This window comes from Bos mutus, chromosome 26 (genome assembly GCF_027580195.1).
Source record: "Bos mutus isolate GX-2022 chromosome 26, NWIPB_WYAK_1.1, whole genome shotgun sequence".
Taxonomy (NCBI): Eukaryota; Metazoa; Chordata; class Mammalia; order Artiodactyla; family Bovidae; genus Bos; species Bos mutus.
The window spans coordinates 24403697-24422513 of NC_091642.1; the positions used below are offsets into that span (position 1 = coordinate 24403697).

General features: G+C 42.9%; 1 protein-coding gene across 5 annotated transcripts in view; it reads left to right on the forward strand.

Moving 5' to 3' along the window:
• Positions 1-18817, forward strand: part of SORCS1 (sortilin related VPS10 domain containing receptor 1) — a 575198-nt gene that overhangs the window by 505517 nt on the left and 50864 nt on the right. For all 5 annotated transcript variants that reach the window (XM_070363590.1, XM_005897015.2, XM_005897018.2 and 2 more), the window contains exon 19: positions 12918-13104. In XM_070363590.1, coding sequence (XP_070219691.1) covers positions 12918-13104 — 187 coding nt within the window. The remainder of the gene's footprint in view (positions 1-12917; positions 13105-18817) is intronic.

Consider the following 18817-nt stretch of genomic DNA (forward strand, 5'->3'; position numbering starts at 1 on the left):
ACTTACACAATGTACATTATTGAGCAGCCCCAGAGTTTCCCTGCCAAAGCCAGCGGGAGTGATTCCTGAGGCCACAATGCAGTGGCGGCAGACAGTGTATCAGTGCCCTTTACCACCTGAAAAAGGCTCAAAAGCACGATGGCCCAAAGTTCTGGTGGCTCTACACCACAATGTCTGGGTGGAGTAGGGGCCTCTGTTTATAGTCATTCATCTGCTTATACAAGCCGAATGTTGGCTTCCAGTGTTCTGTTCTATTCAGACAAGCACAGAAGACGTAAAAAGGAAATTTGGAAATTTGCTGTTCATTTAGACACATGGTGCTACAGTTTATTTGTAAGTGAGAAGGTAAACCATTTTGTGATGTTATAATAGAAAGTTCTTAGTCTGAGCATTAGATCCAGAGTATCTGGATATTTAGTTAGGCAAGCTCCGAGAATCATAGTCCTCAAAGAAGGGTCTAGCCATCTGTATTTCGTCAGAAAGAAGGTGAAGTGCTCATCCAGTCAGATTATTTGGTGGATCCACAGTCCTGTCTCTCTGGTATCACTGGCCTTGTCAGACCCAAATTTTTCTGGTGAAATCATAAAACCCCATGGACCACCCTCCATACTGTTGTGAATGTTCTCCCTTAAGGTCAAAGGATCCAAATTCACTGTTGCCTTTACTCTCAGAGAAGCCCGAGGGTCTGCACATTTGGAGAGGTGCCTGTGCTATTATTGAAAAGCATCTCTGAATAGGCAAGGGGAGGAGGATAATTCTATATTTTGCAATTGTGCCAATACCTAGATATCTTGGAATTATGTATAAAGCTTGGCTTTGAAATTAAAAAGAAGCCCATAGGGCAGGCTTCAAACCAGACCACCAGAAAACACTGTCCCAGCTCATCTGGTGAGGCAGCCTCAGCTTTCAGTAATAGTAATACCTCTTGGAAGAGTTGCCAGAGAGGACCAAGAACTAGGAACAGAAGATAGAGCATGTGCAAACTGCTTCTTATCATAGACTGGTATTGTCCTGTGCCAGGGCTCTGCTGACTGTTATACAATGGCAGGTCCCACACAGTTTCAGCCCCTGATTCCTGTTTACAGTCATCTCATTCTTTGTCAAGCACTCATATTACCATGAGTCTTTACAAATGTAGTTTCCATGGTATTCCAGTGTATTACATTGGTATCTACTTACATCCCTTTTTAATGTAGAATTTGATCTGTGCTGGCATCCCTCTAAAGAGTTTTCATTACTGAAGCCTACAATCACTCTTGGGTCTTACCTGTCAGTCAATGCGTTCTTCAGTGTCCATCTGGCAATGAGCACACTGAGTATCTATCTTGCGTGAAAAAGAAGTTCACAGAACTCCTTAAGTTAACTTCTTCTTGAGTTAAGAAGAGCTTGGTGACTCTAGATAAATTGTAACAGTCTTTCAGGCCTGAGTCTTAATAGGGTTGAAGATTCAATGTGAAACTACACAGAGAACAGTCGTTACTATTTCTAGAACAGAAAACTTTTGAGAAATGTGCTCTCTCTTTTCCCTTAGTGACCATCAGGGGGTATTCTAGAACACTCTTAACTTGCACAATTCATGTAAGAAGTCACATGCCAGAGTTCATTTTTATTGAATAAGCACAAGGGGAATAGCACTTCTCTCCATGAACTCCTTTACACCAGCTGACAAAATCTCTTCTTTGGAGACCAGAGCAGCATTATACCATAGTTTTCTCCTTTTTGTTTCCTGCTGAGACCTTGCCAATCTGAATCTAAAGTTGCGAACCTGTCTCATACCCTGGAGTAAGATATGCAAGGCAAAGGCAGATTAGTTTTTATTTTCTAATTTATTTTATTGAAATATACTTAATTTGTAGTGTTGGTTAATTTCTGCTGTACAGCAAAGGAATTTACTTATATATGTATATTCTTTTTCATAAGGCTTTATCACAAGATACTGAATCTAGTTCCCTGTGCTATACAGAAGCACCGTATTGTTTATGCATTCTATATACAATAGTTTGCATCTGCTAATCCCGAACTCCCAATCCGTGCCTCCCCTGCCCCATGCACTTGGCCAACACAAGTCTGTTCTCTGTGTCTGTGAGTCTATTTTCTGTTTCATGGATAAGTTTGCTTGTGTCATATTTTAGACTGCACATAGAAATGGTATCATATGGAATCTGTCTTTCTCTCTCTAACTCGTTCCCTTAGTATGATAATCTCTAGCTCCATCCACGTTGCTGCCAATGGCATTATTCTATTCCTTTTTATAGATATTCCGCCCTGTGTATGCACCGCATCTTCTGTATCCCTTCATCTGTTGATGGACATTTAGGGTGTTTCCATGTCTTGGCTATTGGGAATAGTGGTGCTCTGAATGTAGGGATGCATGTATCTTTTAGAATTATAGCTTCATCCAGATACATGCCTAGGAGTGGGATTGCTGGATCTTATGGTAATTCTATTCTTAGTTTTTTGAAGAACCACTATACTGTTTTCCCATAGTGGCTGCACCAATTTCCATCCCCAAAAGGTATATTAGTTTTAGTTCACACCTCCCACCCTGTCCAAATACCTTTAGTCATAAGAAGAAAAGGCTGAAATGTCTGATTTTTTGCTTCTGGCATTTAATGTTACCTAGTGATAATGTTGTTCAAATATTGTGATCAAAAGAACATTAAAATAACAACAGAAATCTAAGGCCAGAGTTGGCTGTATCCCAGCATCAGTGCCTGTGTTACCTCTGGGTTATTTCCTTGTACTCAGTCAATGTTTAAATGTTAACAGTAACAGTACGGTTAGGGTGTTGTGTTTTGTGCTGCTTCTTGTGTCATGGCCTACTCCACCTCTCCTTTTAAATTTGGTGAACTATTTCTTTCCCCTCCTTTACTCCTCTCTTTTAATCCTGCTGATCTTCCTCTGCCCCTCATGTCATTTCACCCCTGGGGTAGTCAGTGTTAACAGACTGGGCTATTTTAATGACCACATTTATGCTCATGCAAACATATACAGACATACAGACTTACAGGACATATAATGTGTTGTCTTATGCATCTGAAAAAACAGGTTATTCCATAGGTGATTGACTTCAATGCAGTTTTTGCTGCATAAACTTTAAGGCCCCTTCCAAGACTGAATTTCAGTAAAGCCTTTGTCAGGCCTGTCCTTGAGCTTTGCAAGGACCAGCCTCTGACAAACGAGTCCAGTTTCTATCTGCAGTGGCTCCCTAATGACTTCTGGAGCTCTTAGAGTCTCATTTCTGCACCAAGGCTGTCAGTGTTGAGTTACTGTAGCATTTGTTTTCCCATTTTTCTCTAAAGTCCTGTTACAGGAACTGATAAGTTCACACACCTTTCATTCCTCAGGTTAATCTTGGCCTCATTGCAGCCACTTGATCTATTTGCTTTTCTATTACAGAAGTCAGTGCTGCCCTTGGAGAATCCCCATATGGATTTCATGTGGCTTTTGGTCCTTTCTTGGGAACTTCTTTTGGCCTAGTATTCTCAGTTATATGTCTATATTAGGGCACAGGACCAAATGCATTATGTCTAAAGAAATTTATTTGACAGTGTAGATATTTTCCAGCCTAAGTTGTATTTCAGGAATGTTGACTTGTCATTTATGAGATCGAATACCTAATAAGTATCTCTCAGTGATACACAAGATTTTCCTGATCAGTAACTCAAGTTCAATTCAGTCTCCCAGTTGTGGCCAAATCTATGCAACCACATGGACTGCAGCATGCCAGGCTTCCCTGTCCATCACCAACTCCCGGAGCTTGCTCAAACTTACGTTTATCGAGTCGGTGATGCCATCCAACCATCTCATCCTCTGTTGTTCCCTTCTCCTCCTACCTTCAATCTTTCCCAGCATAAGGGTCTTTTCTAATGAGTCAGTTCTTCATATCAGGCAGCCAAAGTATTGGAGCTTCAGCTTCAGCATCAGTCCTTCCAATGAATATTCAGGACTGATTTCCTTTAGGATTGACTGGTTGGACCTCCTTGCTGTCCAAGGGACTCTCAAGAGTCTTCTCCAACATCACAGTTCAAAAGATTCAATTCTCTGGAGCTCAGTTTTCTTTATGGTCCAACTCTCACATCCATACATGACTACTGGAAAAACCATAGCTTTGACTAGATGGATGTTTGTCAGAAAAGTAATGTCTCTGCTTTTTAATATGCTGTCTAGGTTGGTCATAGCTTTTCTTCAAAGGAGCAAGCATCTTTTAATTTCATAACTGCAGTCACCATATGCAGTGATTTTGGAGCCCAAGAAAATAAAATCTCTCACTGTTTCCATTGTTTCCCCATCTATTAGCCATGAAGTGATGGGACCGGATGCCATGATCTTCATTTTTTGAATGTTGAGTTTTAAGACAGCTTTTTCACTCTCCTCTTCACATTCATCAAGAAGATCTTTAGTTCCTCTTTGCTTTCTGCCATAAAGGTGGTGCAATCTGCATATCTGAGATTACTGATATTATTCTCTGCAAACTTGATTCCAGCTTGTGCATCATCCAGTCTGGCATTTCACATGATGTACTCTGCATATAAGTTAAATAAGCAGAGTGGCAATATACAGCCCTGATGTACTCCTTTCTCAATTTGAAACCAGTCCATTGTTCCATGTCCAATTCTAACTGTTGCTTCTTGACTGCATACAGATTTATCACGAGTCAGGTAAGGTGCTGTGGTATTCCTATCTCTTTAAGAATGTCCCAGAGTTTGTTGGGATCCACACAGTCAAAGGCTTTGGTATAGTCAATGAAGCAGAAGTAGATAATTTTCTGGAATTCTCTTTCTTTTTTCTATGATCCAATGTATGTTCAACATTCAGAAAACTAAGATCATGGCATCCGGTCCCATCACTTCATGGCAAATAGATGGAAAACAGTGGAAACAGTGGCAGGCTTTATTTTGGGGGCTCCAAATCACTGCAGATGGTGACTGCAGCCATGAAATTAAAAGACGCTTATTCCTTGGAAGAAAAGTTATGACCAACCTAGACAGCATGTTAAAAAGCAGAGACATCACTTTGCCAACAAAGGTCCGTCTAGTCAAAGCTATAGTTTTTCCAATAGTCATGTATGGATGTGAGAGTTGGACTATAAAGAAAGCTGAGCACCGAGGAATTGATGCTTTTGAACTGTGGTGCTGGAAAACACTCTTGAGAGTCCCTTGGACAGCAAGGAGATCCAACCAGTCTATCCTAAAGGAAATCAATTCTGAATATTCATTAGAAGGACTGATGTTTAAGCTGAAACTCCAATACTTTGGCCACCTGATGTGAAGAGCTAACTCATTGGAAAAGACCATGTTGCTGGGAAAGATTGAAGGTGGGAGAAGAAGGGGACAACAGAGGATTAAATAGTTGGATGGCATCACTGGTACAATGGGCATGAGTTTGAGTAAACTCTAGGAGTTGGTGATGGGCAGGGAGGCCAGTGAACTGCAGTCCATAGGGTTGCAAAGAGTCTCACACAACTGATTGACTGAACTGAACTGAATGTATGTTGGCAATTTGCTGTCTGGTTTCTCTGCCTTTTCTAAATCTAGCTTGAACATCTGGAAGTTCATGGTTCATGTCCTGTTGAAGCCTTGCTTGAAGAATTTTGAGCATTACTTTCCTAGTGTGTGAAATGAGTGCAATTGTACATAGTTTGAACATTTTTTGGCATTGCCTTTCTTTGGGATTGGAATGAAAACTGACCTTTCCAGTCCTGTGGCCACTGCTGAGTGTTCCCAATTTTCTGACATATTGACTGCAGCACTTTCACAGCATCATCTTTTAGGATCTGAAATAGCTCAACTGGAATTCCATTACCTCCACTAGCTTTGTTCATAGTGATGCTGCCTAAGGCCCACTTCACTTCACAATCCAGGATATCTGGCTCCAGATGAGTGATCATACCATCATAGTTATCTGGGTCAGGAAGATCCTTTTCGTATAAAGTTCTTCTGTGTATTCTTGCCACCTCTTCTTAATATCTTCTGCTTATATAAGGTCCATATGTTTTCTGTCCTTTATTTGTCCATCTTTTCATGAAATGTTGACCTGGTATCTCTAATTTTCTAGTCTTCATCATTCTATTGTTTTCCTCTCTTTCTTTGCACTTATCACTTAGGAAGGCTTTCTTATCCCTCCTTGCAGTTCTTTGGAACTCTGCATTCAGATGGATATATCCTTCCTTTTCTTCTTTGCCTTTCACTTCTCTTCTTTTCTCAGTTATTTGTAAGGCCTCCTCAGACAACCATTTTTGTCTTTTTGCATTTCTTTTTCTTGGGGATGGTTTTGATCACTGCCTCCTGTACAATGTCATGAACCTCCATCCATAGTTTTTCAGTCACTCAGTCTATCAGATCTAGTCTTGTGAATCTATTTGTCACTTCCACTGTATAATCATAAGGGATTTGATTTAGATCATACTTTAATGATCTAGTGGTTTTCCCTACTTTATTCAGTTTAAATCCTAATTTTGCAATAAGGAGTTCATGATCTGCACCACAGTCAGCTCCCTGTCTTGTTTTTGCTGACTGTATAGAGCTTCTCCATCTTCAGCTGCAAAGAATGTAATCAATCTGATTTCAGTATTGACCATTTGGTGACATCCGTGTATAGAGTCGTCTCTTGTGTTATTGGAAGAGGGTGTTTGCTATGACCAGTGTGTTCTCTTGGCAAAACTCTGTTAGCCTTTGCCCTGCTTCATTTTGTACTCCAAGGGCAAACCTGCCTGTTACTCCAGGTATCTCTCAATTACCTACTTTTGCATTCCAGTCCCTTATGATGAAAATGATATCTTGTTTTGGTATTAATTCTAGAAGATCTTGTAGGTCCTATAGAACCATTCAACTTCAACTTCTTTGGCATTATCAGATGGGGCATAGACTTGGATTACTGTGATACTGAATGGTTTGCCTTAGACACAAACAGATCATTCTGACATTTTTGAGATTACACCCAAATGCTGCATTTTTGACTCTTTGGTTGGCTATGAGGGCTACTCCATTTCTTCTAAGGGATTCTTGCCCACAGTAGTAGTAGATATAATGGTCATCTGAGTTAAATTCACCCATTCCAGTCCATTTTAGTTCACTGATTCCTAAAATGTTGATGTTTACTCTTACCATCACCTGTTTGACCACTTCCAATCTACCTGGATTCATGGACCTTGATTTATGGGCTTCCCTCTCAGTTGGTCAAGAATCCACCTGCAATGTAGGAGAGCCCGGTTTGGTTCCTGGGCTGGGAAGATCCACTGCAGAAGGGATAGGCTACCCATTCCAGTATTCTGGCCTGAAAATACCATGGACTGTATAGTCCATGGGGTTCCAAAGAGTTGTATGTGAATGAGCGAGTTTTACATGGACCTAACATTCCAGGTTTCTATGCAATATTGTTCTTTATATCATTGGACTTTACTTCCATCACCAGTCACATCCACAACTGGGTGTTGTTTTTGCTTTGGCTCTGTCTCTTCATTCTTTCTGAAGTTATTTCTCTACTCTTCTCCAGTAGCATATTGGGCACCTACTGACCTGGGAAGTTCATCTTTCAGTGTCCTATCTTTTTTTCCTTGTTATATAATTCATGGGGTTCTTAAGGCAAGAATACTGAAGTGATTTGCTATTCCCTTCTCCAGTGGACCATATTTTGTCAGAACTCTCCACCATGACCCACCCGTCTTGGGTGACCCTACATGGCATGGCTCGTAATTTCATTGAGCTGGACAAGGCTGTAATCCATGTGATCAGTTTGGTTAGTTTTTTGTGCTTGTGGTTTATGAATGCCTATTGTTTCCCACGTTATCTGTCTTCTTTACAGTTTGAACATGATACAGCTTCATCAGAGGGAAGACATAAGGATGGTGTATGGAGTTCACGACAACCCATCTTTCCACTTATAAGCAAAAATATTGTCAGAGAGGGAAATGGTCAATGCTAGGAATCAAATCTAACAAGAAAAGAAAGTGAAGCTTGCCTTTGTTACCACCTTTCTCTCTCTGAAAGGCATCACAAATAAATTCCAATTAAAGAAACTCCTGAAGGACTGTTTTGCAGAGATAAGTTAAACCACAGGTCTTCTTAGGCCTATTTTGAGCCTCTCACCAGCTGTGGGACTTCTGGCATCTCATTTAACTGGTCCATGCTCCAGTCTCCTGGTGTCACAAATAGAAATAGCATCTGCCCTAGCTGTCTCCCAGAGTCCCAACAGCCAAACAAACAAGTTAGAAATGTACAATGTTCACGTTTTTTTTTTTTTTCTCTTTTGTAAAATTTCAAAATTTATTGAACAGAAAAGAATCATCTGTGTTAGGTCCTGAGACTGCAGCCAGCCCTTAAGGACACATCTCAGCTCTTTATGCAAGCTACCCTCATATTATCTAGCCACTTGTTTTCCCAGAGAACAAGCCTTGACTGAGTGTATTGTGGGACTTTTGTGATTGTGCATCAGTCACTAACCGTGAGTTTAGTTCTTCCATTCCTGACTCTGTTAGCTCACCCTTAGCACTCAGAATCCTAAAGCATACTGGGAAACTTTGACTATGATGCCAAGGTGTGATAGGAATGGCATCAGCTTGTGCTGTACTACATTCATCTTCAGATGAATTCAGTCACAAGAAAACCTAATGTTCAACAGTCTGAACCAGTGTTTCTCAACCTTTGGTGCAGCCCAGCATTAGCTGGGGACCTTCTCAGGCCACAGCAAGACCGAGCAACCTCCCCAAAGGCCCCAAACCAGGAGGTGGGCTTGGATATGAACTGGGTATCAGATTTTTTTCTTTTAATTTCTATAAGAGGTGTTATTATCAAAGACTGAGATTCACTGATTTCAAAACCAGTAAACTATGGGAATTAATTTTGGCAGGAAGGTGAATGCAATTTCCTGTTGCAACTCATATATCAATCTGCCTATCATCTACCTTGAACTATCCCCTAATTGGCTTCCTGGAATACTCGGGCCTCCTTCCAATGCATTCTCCATATTGTAGCCAGAGTGATCTTTATGAATTAAAAATATTATCCTGTCATCTTCCCTCAAACTCTGACTTCAATCACTTTGAGTTCTTACCATTGCTCTTAAGAGAAATATTGAAGTCAGAAACTTGGCCCACAAGTCTTGGAATGTCATTGTCTCCCATCCAGTCTAATTTCACATGTTCCTACTGGGTCTGTATCATCAGCTTCCTTTAACTGTACCACCATCTTCTGCCACAGGGCCCTTGCATATCCAGTTCCCTCTGCCCCCCATTGCCTGGACTCCTCACCTCCATATCACCTGCTCATGTCCTTTGTTAGGTTAATTTCTTTTCTTCAGGCCTTCTCAGCTCAAATATCATTCCTTCTGGGTAGCCTTTCTTGAAGTTCTCATTTGGGTCAAATTTTCAACTCTCCACCTCTCCCTACTGAACAAGCTTACTATACAAGCTTACAGCACCATGGATCTCTCTTTCACATCATCCCCTAGAATAACTTTTTATTTGCATAATTGTTGAAGTCTATTTATCTCACTAGCAGTCTCTTTGCTCAAGAAAGTGGGGACCACATCTGTTTTGTTTGGTTGATTATAATTTCTTGGTATAAGTTTCCCCATTTAGGGCCTGACACAAGAAAGACACTTGAAAGTATCTGTCAGCTGGCTGAATGAATGAATGACCAGAAAGCCTATTAAAGCAAGGCAGGCATGGCTAATCAAATGGTGACCTAGGACATAGGCATTCTTTTCTTTGCCCTGTTTCTTGTTCTCTAAAAGGAATTGGTATCCCTGCCTGAGATGGTAATAGCAGCCCAAGAAAGTTAGAGGTTGATGACAGTAAGCCCCAAAGTGATGCAGCTGCAGCTGTGTTAGGTTTCCCAAGCACCTGAGAGCCCCTGAAAGCACGAGATCCAGTGTCTTGACCCAAGTGGGCAAAACAGCAGCAACAGGGGTGAATCGCCTGTCAGACTTGGCCCTTGGATTCTCTTGGCGTGTATTGCAGAGTACTTAGAGGTCTGCACCCACCCACATCAAAGGCCTTGGGGACTTCATGTTTGATTGGGGGATCCCATGTCTTTATCCACAGGGGCTCTCAGATGTGTGGTAACCTAGTATACTTTTATCTATATATCTGTATCTCCATCCTTGTTCAGTTCAGTTCAGTTCAGTTCAGTCACTCAGTCACGTCTGACTCTCTGCAACTCCATGAACCGCAGCACGCCAGGCCTCCCTGTCCATCACCAACTCCCGGAGTTTACCCAAACTCATGTCTATTGAGTCGGTGATGCCATCCAACCATCTCATCCTCTGTCGTCCCCTTCTCCTCCTGCCCTCAATCTTTCCCAGCATCAGGGTCTTTTCAAATGAGTCAGTTCTTCGCATCAAGTGCCCAAAGTATTGGAGTTTCAGCTTCAACATCAGTCCTACCAATGAACACCCAGGACTGATCTCCTTTAGAATGGACTGGTTGGGTCTCCTTGCAGTCCAAGGGACTCTCAAGAGTCTTCTCCAACACCACAGTTCAAAAGCATCAATTCTTTGGTGCTTAGCTTTCTTCACAGTCCAATTCTCACATCCATACATGACCACTGGAAAAACCATAGCCTTGACTAGATGGACCTTCCATCCTCGTACCTGACCTTATACTCTCAAAGCCTGGCCCCTCTGCTCTAAAGGCAGCCCTATTGGTACACTAACCCAAACGCTGTGTAGCTCCCACCTTTCCCCTGTGATCCAGATAGAGAGCATTGTCAGCAGTGGAGAACCAGGAATGCTATCAGGCTGTCAGACAGTAGACATCCAGGCAGAACTTGGGAGGAGTTTCAAGTAACTGACAAGAGGTCTAAGTCCAGATCCACAGGCGAGTGATGAACACCAGACAGAGAGACCAAGGCAAGGTAGACTCCATCTGAGACAGACAGAGCTGTACTTGCCCCAGTCATGTGTGTAGCTGCTCTCTCTCAGCAGATACTGAAGTGGAATCAGCGGAGACACGAATCTCCCTTCTGTCTTCTTGCAATTGGTAACCCTACCTTATGGCCACTCTTATCTCTAGAAAGAGCCCTGCAGCTTTCTTTCCCTCTCTGTCCCTCAACCTCTTTCTTTCTCAGAAACCATATTGCTAGTGTCATTCCATAGATAATCTGGTTAACCCTAGCTACTTCTGGTATTTCCCTGAGACACTTATCCCCGCCAAAATGTAGTAGATTTTAATGTGGGTTCTCCCTCCATGCCCATCCTAGGGTTGGCTAGCAACAGCTCTATTGAAAACCCAGAAAACATGGGAGGAAACTGACCAGAAGCAGAATGAGAAACTGGTCAGTCCAGTTTGGTTGTCCAAGTGAAGGACAAGTCAGCAAGCTTGGCTGACATTTGTATTTATTAGCGAAGGGAATTCAGGTAATTTTACAACCTCTGGGCTTGTGGTTATCTGTTTTGGAATTTTGAATGGAGTTTCTTTTTTCCCACCCTAGGGGAGAATTTGTGCCCATGTACTTACAGAGGGTTAGCTGCCGTGTACACCCTCACACAATGCTTGGCTGGGCACAGATCAGAAGAGTAGGTCGCATAGATTCAGAGGATTTGAACTGCTTTTCCTTTCCCTGTGAATTAATCTTTTAAATGTCGACATTTTAAACTTGCCCTTTTCAAAAAATATGATACCGTATGAACCTTACTTAATTGAAAATACATTTCCAGTTCAAAGGTTTTTTATTTTCTTCCCCCACTCTGCCCCAAATGGAGAAAGCTAACAAAACAGATGCACGCACACACACACACACACACCCCTTGTTAAAGGATGAGTTATCTGTGAGGGATGCTGGGTGTTGTCAGTTTTTCTAAGAAACTTTGTTCTTTAAGAATCTCAACTAATTTCACAAGCTATTTTTTTTTAGCAGGTCTGGGATTTTATAAAGCAGAGTTTATCTTCTCCTGCCTACTTGTGGGAAATTTAGAATCATATGACTTCAGTCAAGCTTTCAAAGGGATATAGCAGATCATTCATAGCTGCATTGTTTTACAGTCATTCATTTTGGTATCAAATTGTACAGGTTACTGATGACTCACATGTCTTCTATAATAACTCTTTGAGTTAAGATAGGAAGATACTAATATGCCCATTTCACAGGTTAGATAACTGAGACCAAAGGAGACTGCTTGACATATATGAGTCATCCAGCTGGTTAATGAAATGACAGGATTTGAGCCCAGAGGAGCTGTCAATGCTTAACCCACCTATAGTGAATGAAATGCAAGTCCAAGGAGATGGGTTCAAGTCCCAAGACTGCTGCAGTAACCTTGAACAAATGGTTAAACCTTCTTTCACTTCAGCTTCCTCATCTGTAGAGTGGACAAACATTGCCTGCTTTTTTCTCCAGACTGAGATTCCATAAAGTATAAAGTGAGATCATTTTGATAGTAGAAAACACTGAAGTATAAAAGAATTAGCCATCATTATCTTAAATGTCAATAATAATAGGGCTGAGTCCGGTGTCATGTAAAGTGTAAGGCAAGGTGTCCCCTGTCCTTTTTCCAACACAGTTAGGGAACCAGACACAAAGACAGAAATATGGGGATCCTGAACACATGGCAAGTGACCGTTGAGAGTGTCAGGTAGGCTAAATTTTTAAAACTGTATGTAAACCTTTTATTCATGTGATGATCAGACTGTAAACAAAGCCTTCAGAGGAAATGAATATCAAATTGGAGCTGATAATCAAACAATTTTCCAAACCTTAGAACTTTTGGGAATTGTTGCCTTTCAGGTTTGGAGAGTATCCATCTTCATAAACTCCTGTCTCCCAGGGAGTTTCACAGGGATCCCGTTACACAGACACAGGCTCCCAGCTGCAGGACAGAGTGGAGGCTTCCTTATCCCTGAGTTGGGGCTATGATAAGCCTCAGCCCTGGAGAAGCAACAGCCACGCACTGACCCCCCTTCCTCTGGTGTTGTCTTTCAGGGTGACGTCCAGAGGACACTCATCCAGGTGGACTTCGGGGATGGCATCGCAGTGTCTTATGTCAACCTCAGCTCCATGGAAGATGGGATCAAACACGTCTATCATAATGTGGGCATTTTCCGAGTGACCGTGCAGGTGGACAACAGTCTGGGGTCTGACAGCGCCGTCCTGTACTTACATGTAACTTGTATGTTATTACTGTTGTTGGTTTATGACATATCTTACATATTGTGTCCTTTGAAAAATATAACCCCAAATCAGGTATCTAGAAGAAGCCCCTTAGTTATTTTAGCAGGTGAGGAAAGGAGACTGAGAGAACCAAGTGCAGAGACAGCAAGAAGAAACCAGGGCATGACTGAATGACCTGGGCTCTGGTTTGCTTCACACTGTTCTCTTGCACTGATTCTGCCTCTTTAGATGATTCTTAGAGATGATACTGCTTGTCTGTGCCGAGCCTGAACAACCTGCTGAGCTGGTTGATTTAATATGGGTTTTTGAGGGTTTTTTGGGTCAGAGATGTTTGAGAACAATCCAAATTATCACAAGTAATGGGATTTCTCCCCATCTGCTTATTCTTCTCTTTCCTTGTTTTATCTCACTAATAATAACATGTTAGACTTTTGTTTTCCTTTTTTTTTTAAGTACGTTTCCTAGATTTGCTCTGTGATGATTTGGTCTTAGAAAGTGGTGTAGAGCAAAAGAGGATAGACAATGTAAAGGACGCTGCATTAATAAGTAGTTTCAAAACGTATTAAAGTTTTCTCCCCATTGAGGAATTCAGAGGGTTCCTAATGAAACAAAGGTAACTCCTAAGCTGTGTTTGGTAAAAAAGGTTTGCTGTGAATGCCTCTTATGCTAGGGTGTATGGTTGTCTCCAAAGAAGCATCAGTTCAGTTCAGTCGCTCAGTCACGTCTGACTCTTTGCGACCCCATGGACTGCAGCACGCCAGGCCTCCCTGTCCATCACCAACTCCCGGAGTTTACCCAAACTCATGTCCATTGAGTCGGTGATGCCATCCTATCATCTCATCCTCTGTCGTCCCCTTCTCCTCCTGCCTTCAAACTTTCCTAGCATCAGGATCTTTTCAAATGAGTCAGCTCTTCGCATCAGGTGGCCAAAGTATTGAAATTTCAGCTTCACCATCAGTCCTTCCAATGAACACCCAGGACCGATCTCCTTTAGGATGGACTGGTTGAATCTCCTTGCAGTCCAAGGGACTCTCAAGAGTCTTCTCCAACACCACAGTTCAAAAGCATCAATTCTTCTGCACTCAGCTTTCTTTATAGTCCAACTCTCACATCCATACATGACCACTGGAAAAACCGAAGAGGCATAGGGGATCTACTTAGTTTGCTGGAGAAATGGCTTACTTTCAAATGAAAGTTAGACTCCATATGAATGGTCTTGTTCAAATTCCAAGTTCTAGGTCAGGAGTATTAAGGCTGGGTGGTGTTCCATGCCTCTTACTTGGCCCTTGCCCACTGAAGCAAACTGGCTACACAAGGCAGCAAGTAGACTCCCTGTGTTAAGCTTCTGTGGTCCAGAAGGAGGACAGGACTATTTCGAGGTCCCCAAGAGGTTGTTCGGTATGAGGTTCCCTGCTCTCTCAGTCATTCGTGATCCTCATCTCCTGTACACTCAAGACCCAAGTGCTTTGAAGAAACCCATCCATCCTTCTTTGAGTTTAAGCGGAGTTCTGCAAGATGCCGCCCATGCCAATGCCACCTCCCCCTTTCAGCTAATGTTTGTTAGGCTCTTACTATGTGCCAGGGTTTGTGCTAAACCTACTCTTTATGTGTTTTACCTTTCTTTTCAGAAAAACCCTATCAAGTAGGCACTCCTAGGAAGACTGTGTTACAAAGAACTGTGCACTTCAGAAAGCTTAAGTTGTCCATTCAGGTTGCAGACCTACTGTCTGTAGGGCCAGGCTTCAGACTCAGTTCTCCCTGCCTCTGGAATCCTAGCCCGTGGTCACTAGGTTATTATAGGTGCCAGCGTAGGCTGGGGGTCAGAGGTAGCCGTAAGCCCTTATTCCCCTCCATGTCTTGTACATCATCCTGAAGGAATGTGCACATGTAGGTTAGAGGCAGGGCATTTCTCCAGCTGTTCAACTACACAGGTTCAAGCTCCCTTCCTGTTGACTGCTGCTTCTGAGCTGTCCTAGACAGCCTTCCTGGAGTTGCTGCTTACTGAGAGGTAATCCTTCTCTATATTTCAGTATTTATGGGGGCACAAGTGATAATATGCTAGAAGTAATCCTAAAATATTTAAAAGTGAAGTGAAAGTCGCTCAGTCATGTCCGACTCTTTGCAACTCCATGGACTATACAGTCCATGGAATTCTCCAGGCAAGAATACTGGAGTGGGTAGCCATTCCCTTCTCCAGGGAATCTTCCCTACCCAGGGAACCTCCCTCTCCCACTCTCTCCTGGGCTTACTGAATCCCGGGAAGGAAAAGAGCACGTTCACCTCTGCTCCAGATGAAGGGTTGCGGAGGCCAAGATTTCTGAAAGAAACGAGCTGTTTTGTTCACTTGCAATTTCTTTTCGTCTCATTAGGCTGATTGAATGGCTTGAGCGATTTGACCTCAACCTCAGTAGCAGATGATCTGTGATGGAAAGTGTTGTGTTCTGATCCTAATTTTATCAGACTCATCTTGGGTCGAGTGATTGAATAAGCAGGACTCATATCAGGGGACCCCCTTCTAAGCCTGGTCTTGGGGATAAAAATTAACTTTTATACTAACTGTATGAAAGCAGGATTATGTTTTAAGTTTCCATTTTCTCACATATATTTAAAAACCACAACATGAGCAGTACCAGCAGGTTCTAACAGCTTTGCTAGGGCTTCTCTCCTAAAGGATCCGTTGTGTTTTACCATATGTATGAACATTTTTTAGGGCTTCCCAGGTGGCTCTGGAGGTAAAGAACCTGCCTGCCAATGCAGGAGACATAAGAGACATGGGTATGATCCCTGTGCGGGAAGATTCCCCTGGAGGAGGGCATGGCAACCCACTCCACTATTCTTGCCTGGAGAATTCCATGGACAGAGGAGCCTGGTGGGCTATAGTCCATAGGACTGCAAAGATTTTTATACACTTAGAGCGACTTAGCATTCACACATGAACATCTTTGTTTATCTTCACACATCTACCATCTTGGGCAACATTTGGCCTTTCTTTCAGATGGTAAAAGCAAAGATTAGAGAAGTACTGTGATTTGACACTATTTTATACTAAGAGGAAGTCATGGTGAAATCATAATTGACTTCCATTCCCCCAAATCTGAAATGTGGAGGGTAGCATGGCGGTTTTGAGTGCCACAGTGACAGAAGGGATATATGGCTTTGTAGGAAAAACAGAAGCCGGTGCTGCACAAGCTGGCCCTTGTTAAGCAGAGATGCTGGCCTGAACTCCTGGCCAAGTCATGCGTTGCTTTGAAGCTAGTTTTTCTCCTCCATCACATAAGGAATGCTCGTCTTATTTCCCGAAGGTTCTATCAAGCATCTTATGCTGTGCCCTGCCAACTGGCCAAGCTTGACTTTCCACTATGATGCAGCAGGTGCATCAGTACTTAGTGGGTTCTGAGCAAAAGCTCAGTTCAGCTCCCCTAGCCTGCCCTCCACCCCTCTCACCCAGTCCTCCTCCCCTGTACCTAGGGCTCTTCCTAAAAGCCGCACAGCCTCTCTTATACACACACTACCTCTTCTTTCCAGTTCAGAAATATGCTTTGATTCTAAATCAGAGGTTCTTTAGTACTGGTTTGCAAAGGTCATCAGAAGCAAGTAGAGATGATGTTCCTGCTGTAACGTAGGGCTGGGCGGCTCTCTGGGGGCAGCCGGGTAATCTGTATCCTGACAGCCGAGAATCGCCTGGGGAATGCATTCGCTGTTCTCTGCTAGCTTGCGAACTAATGAGACCTGGGATGCAGCCAGGTTTGCCTTCAGCTGCAGGGGATTGAGAATTTAGAGGACATGTAGATTTCTGTTCAGAAAGCTGCCCTCTCTCAGCCAGTCTTGCATAAAAAAAAGAAAAAATCACTGAAGATTTTGCAAACTTGCAGAATAGGAGGTGGAAAAAAGGTGGGGGGGGGGTTTCTGATACTTCCTGACCCTCTCTCCTCAACTACCCTGTTACCGAGATGTCCTTTACAGATATCTTTCTGTCCCCAGCTTAGGGTAAAGTGATCAGTTTCTTGAAAACCTTTGTAGCTTTGTTGTTATCACACGGTCCTTTTATTGGCCAGAGAATGTCAGACCGAGGCTTTGTAAGATGTGGTTAAGGAGCCTCCTGCCCTGTAATCAAATGATAAAAATGTAGTGCCCTGATCCCCTTCCTAGACCTACTGGACTAGAATTTCTGGAAGTATGGCGTCAATCTGAGAGCTAAATCCTGCACATTTGTATGAACAGATGATGTGTGTGTGTGTGTGTGTGCGTGTGTGTGTGTGTAAGTATGTATGTATATATATGCAAGAAGGAAGTTAAATGAACACACACGGACATTCTTCAGGGCCTAAAGTGACAGCTGCCTAAAGTGACATACTCTGCCTTCAACAGCTGAGTATGAGCCTCAAGCCCAGTGAAGTTTGAGATACTCTGTTATAGGATCTTATCTTCACAATTTGGATTTCTTTTTTCTATTAGTTTTTTTTTTTTTTTTTAATGTTTCAGATTTGGTTTAGTTGCTAAGTTGTGTCCCACTCTTGTCCCACAGATTGTAGCCCGCCAGGCTCCTCTGTCCGTGAGATTGCCCAGGCAAGAATACTGGAATGGGTAGCCATTGCTTTCTCCAGGGGATCTTCCCAACCCAGGGATCGGACCTGTGTCTCCTGCATTGGCAGGCAGTTTCTTTCCCACTGAGCCACCAGGGAAGCCCAGCATTTCAGACAAACAGCAATATGACATGTAGGTCTTCAGAACAAATGCTAGAGGCAGTTCAGAGTGATCAGCACGTGTGCATGTGTGCACACGCGTGGAGGCGCACACACACACACACACACACAAACACACACACAATCACTTGCACCCTGTAGCACAGGAAGACCAAACAAGAGAAGAGAAACACTCCTACACAATTTTCCCAGTTCTCCCAGCTACATTGAGATTCATAAGGAATAATACAGCGCCACCTGCTGTCCTTGCTGTGTATTGCATGCAGCTGTCCGAGGAAGCTGTATCCGTCAGCTTGTTCGCTCTCAGCTGAGTATGGCTAGCCAGCAGGAGGCTTCCAGGGGTTAGTTTCACTTCCAAGGTTCCGTTAGGGTAGATCCCTCTGTGCAGAAAAATGAGAGTTGAAAGCTCGGCTTTGAAGCAACAGGAATCAGGTATATTAAACAGATAAAAAACAAGAGGACTTAGCTACCTGAGAGCTAAATTCCACACATCTGTATGAACAGATGATGTGTGTGTGTGTGTGTGTGTGCGTGCGTGCATGTGTGTGTATGTCTATATATACAAGATGAAAGTTATACAAACACACATGGACATTCTTCAGCACCTAAAGTACCTGCTGAGCTTCCTGCTATCCTCATACCTGACAGGCCACCTCCTTCTCAAGGTCTCTGCCCTAGCCTTACCCTGAAGCTTCCCGAGGAGATACATGGTGCACGCATACATGTTATTCAGGTGACTGGCCAAATGGCATTGCTTCTGAGAGACTTTGCTTGACCACCCATCAAAAATAGCATGCCCTCACTAGGCCTGCTCCTTGCATTCACTGCCTCCCTCAACAACACATAAGCACCATCAAGGGCCAGGTGTCCCAGCACCTGGAGTAATGCCTGACACCCAGCACACAGAAACTACTGAGTGAAGGGACGACCATATTTCGGGAGCAAGATTCAATTTGTCATTAAGAGGACACACAGACATTATCCTTATTTTGACCTTTGGGACTTTAA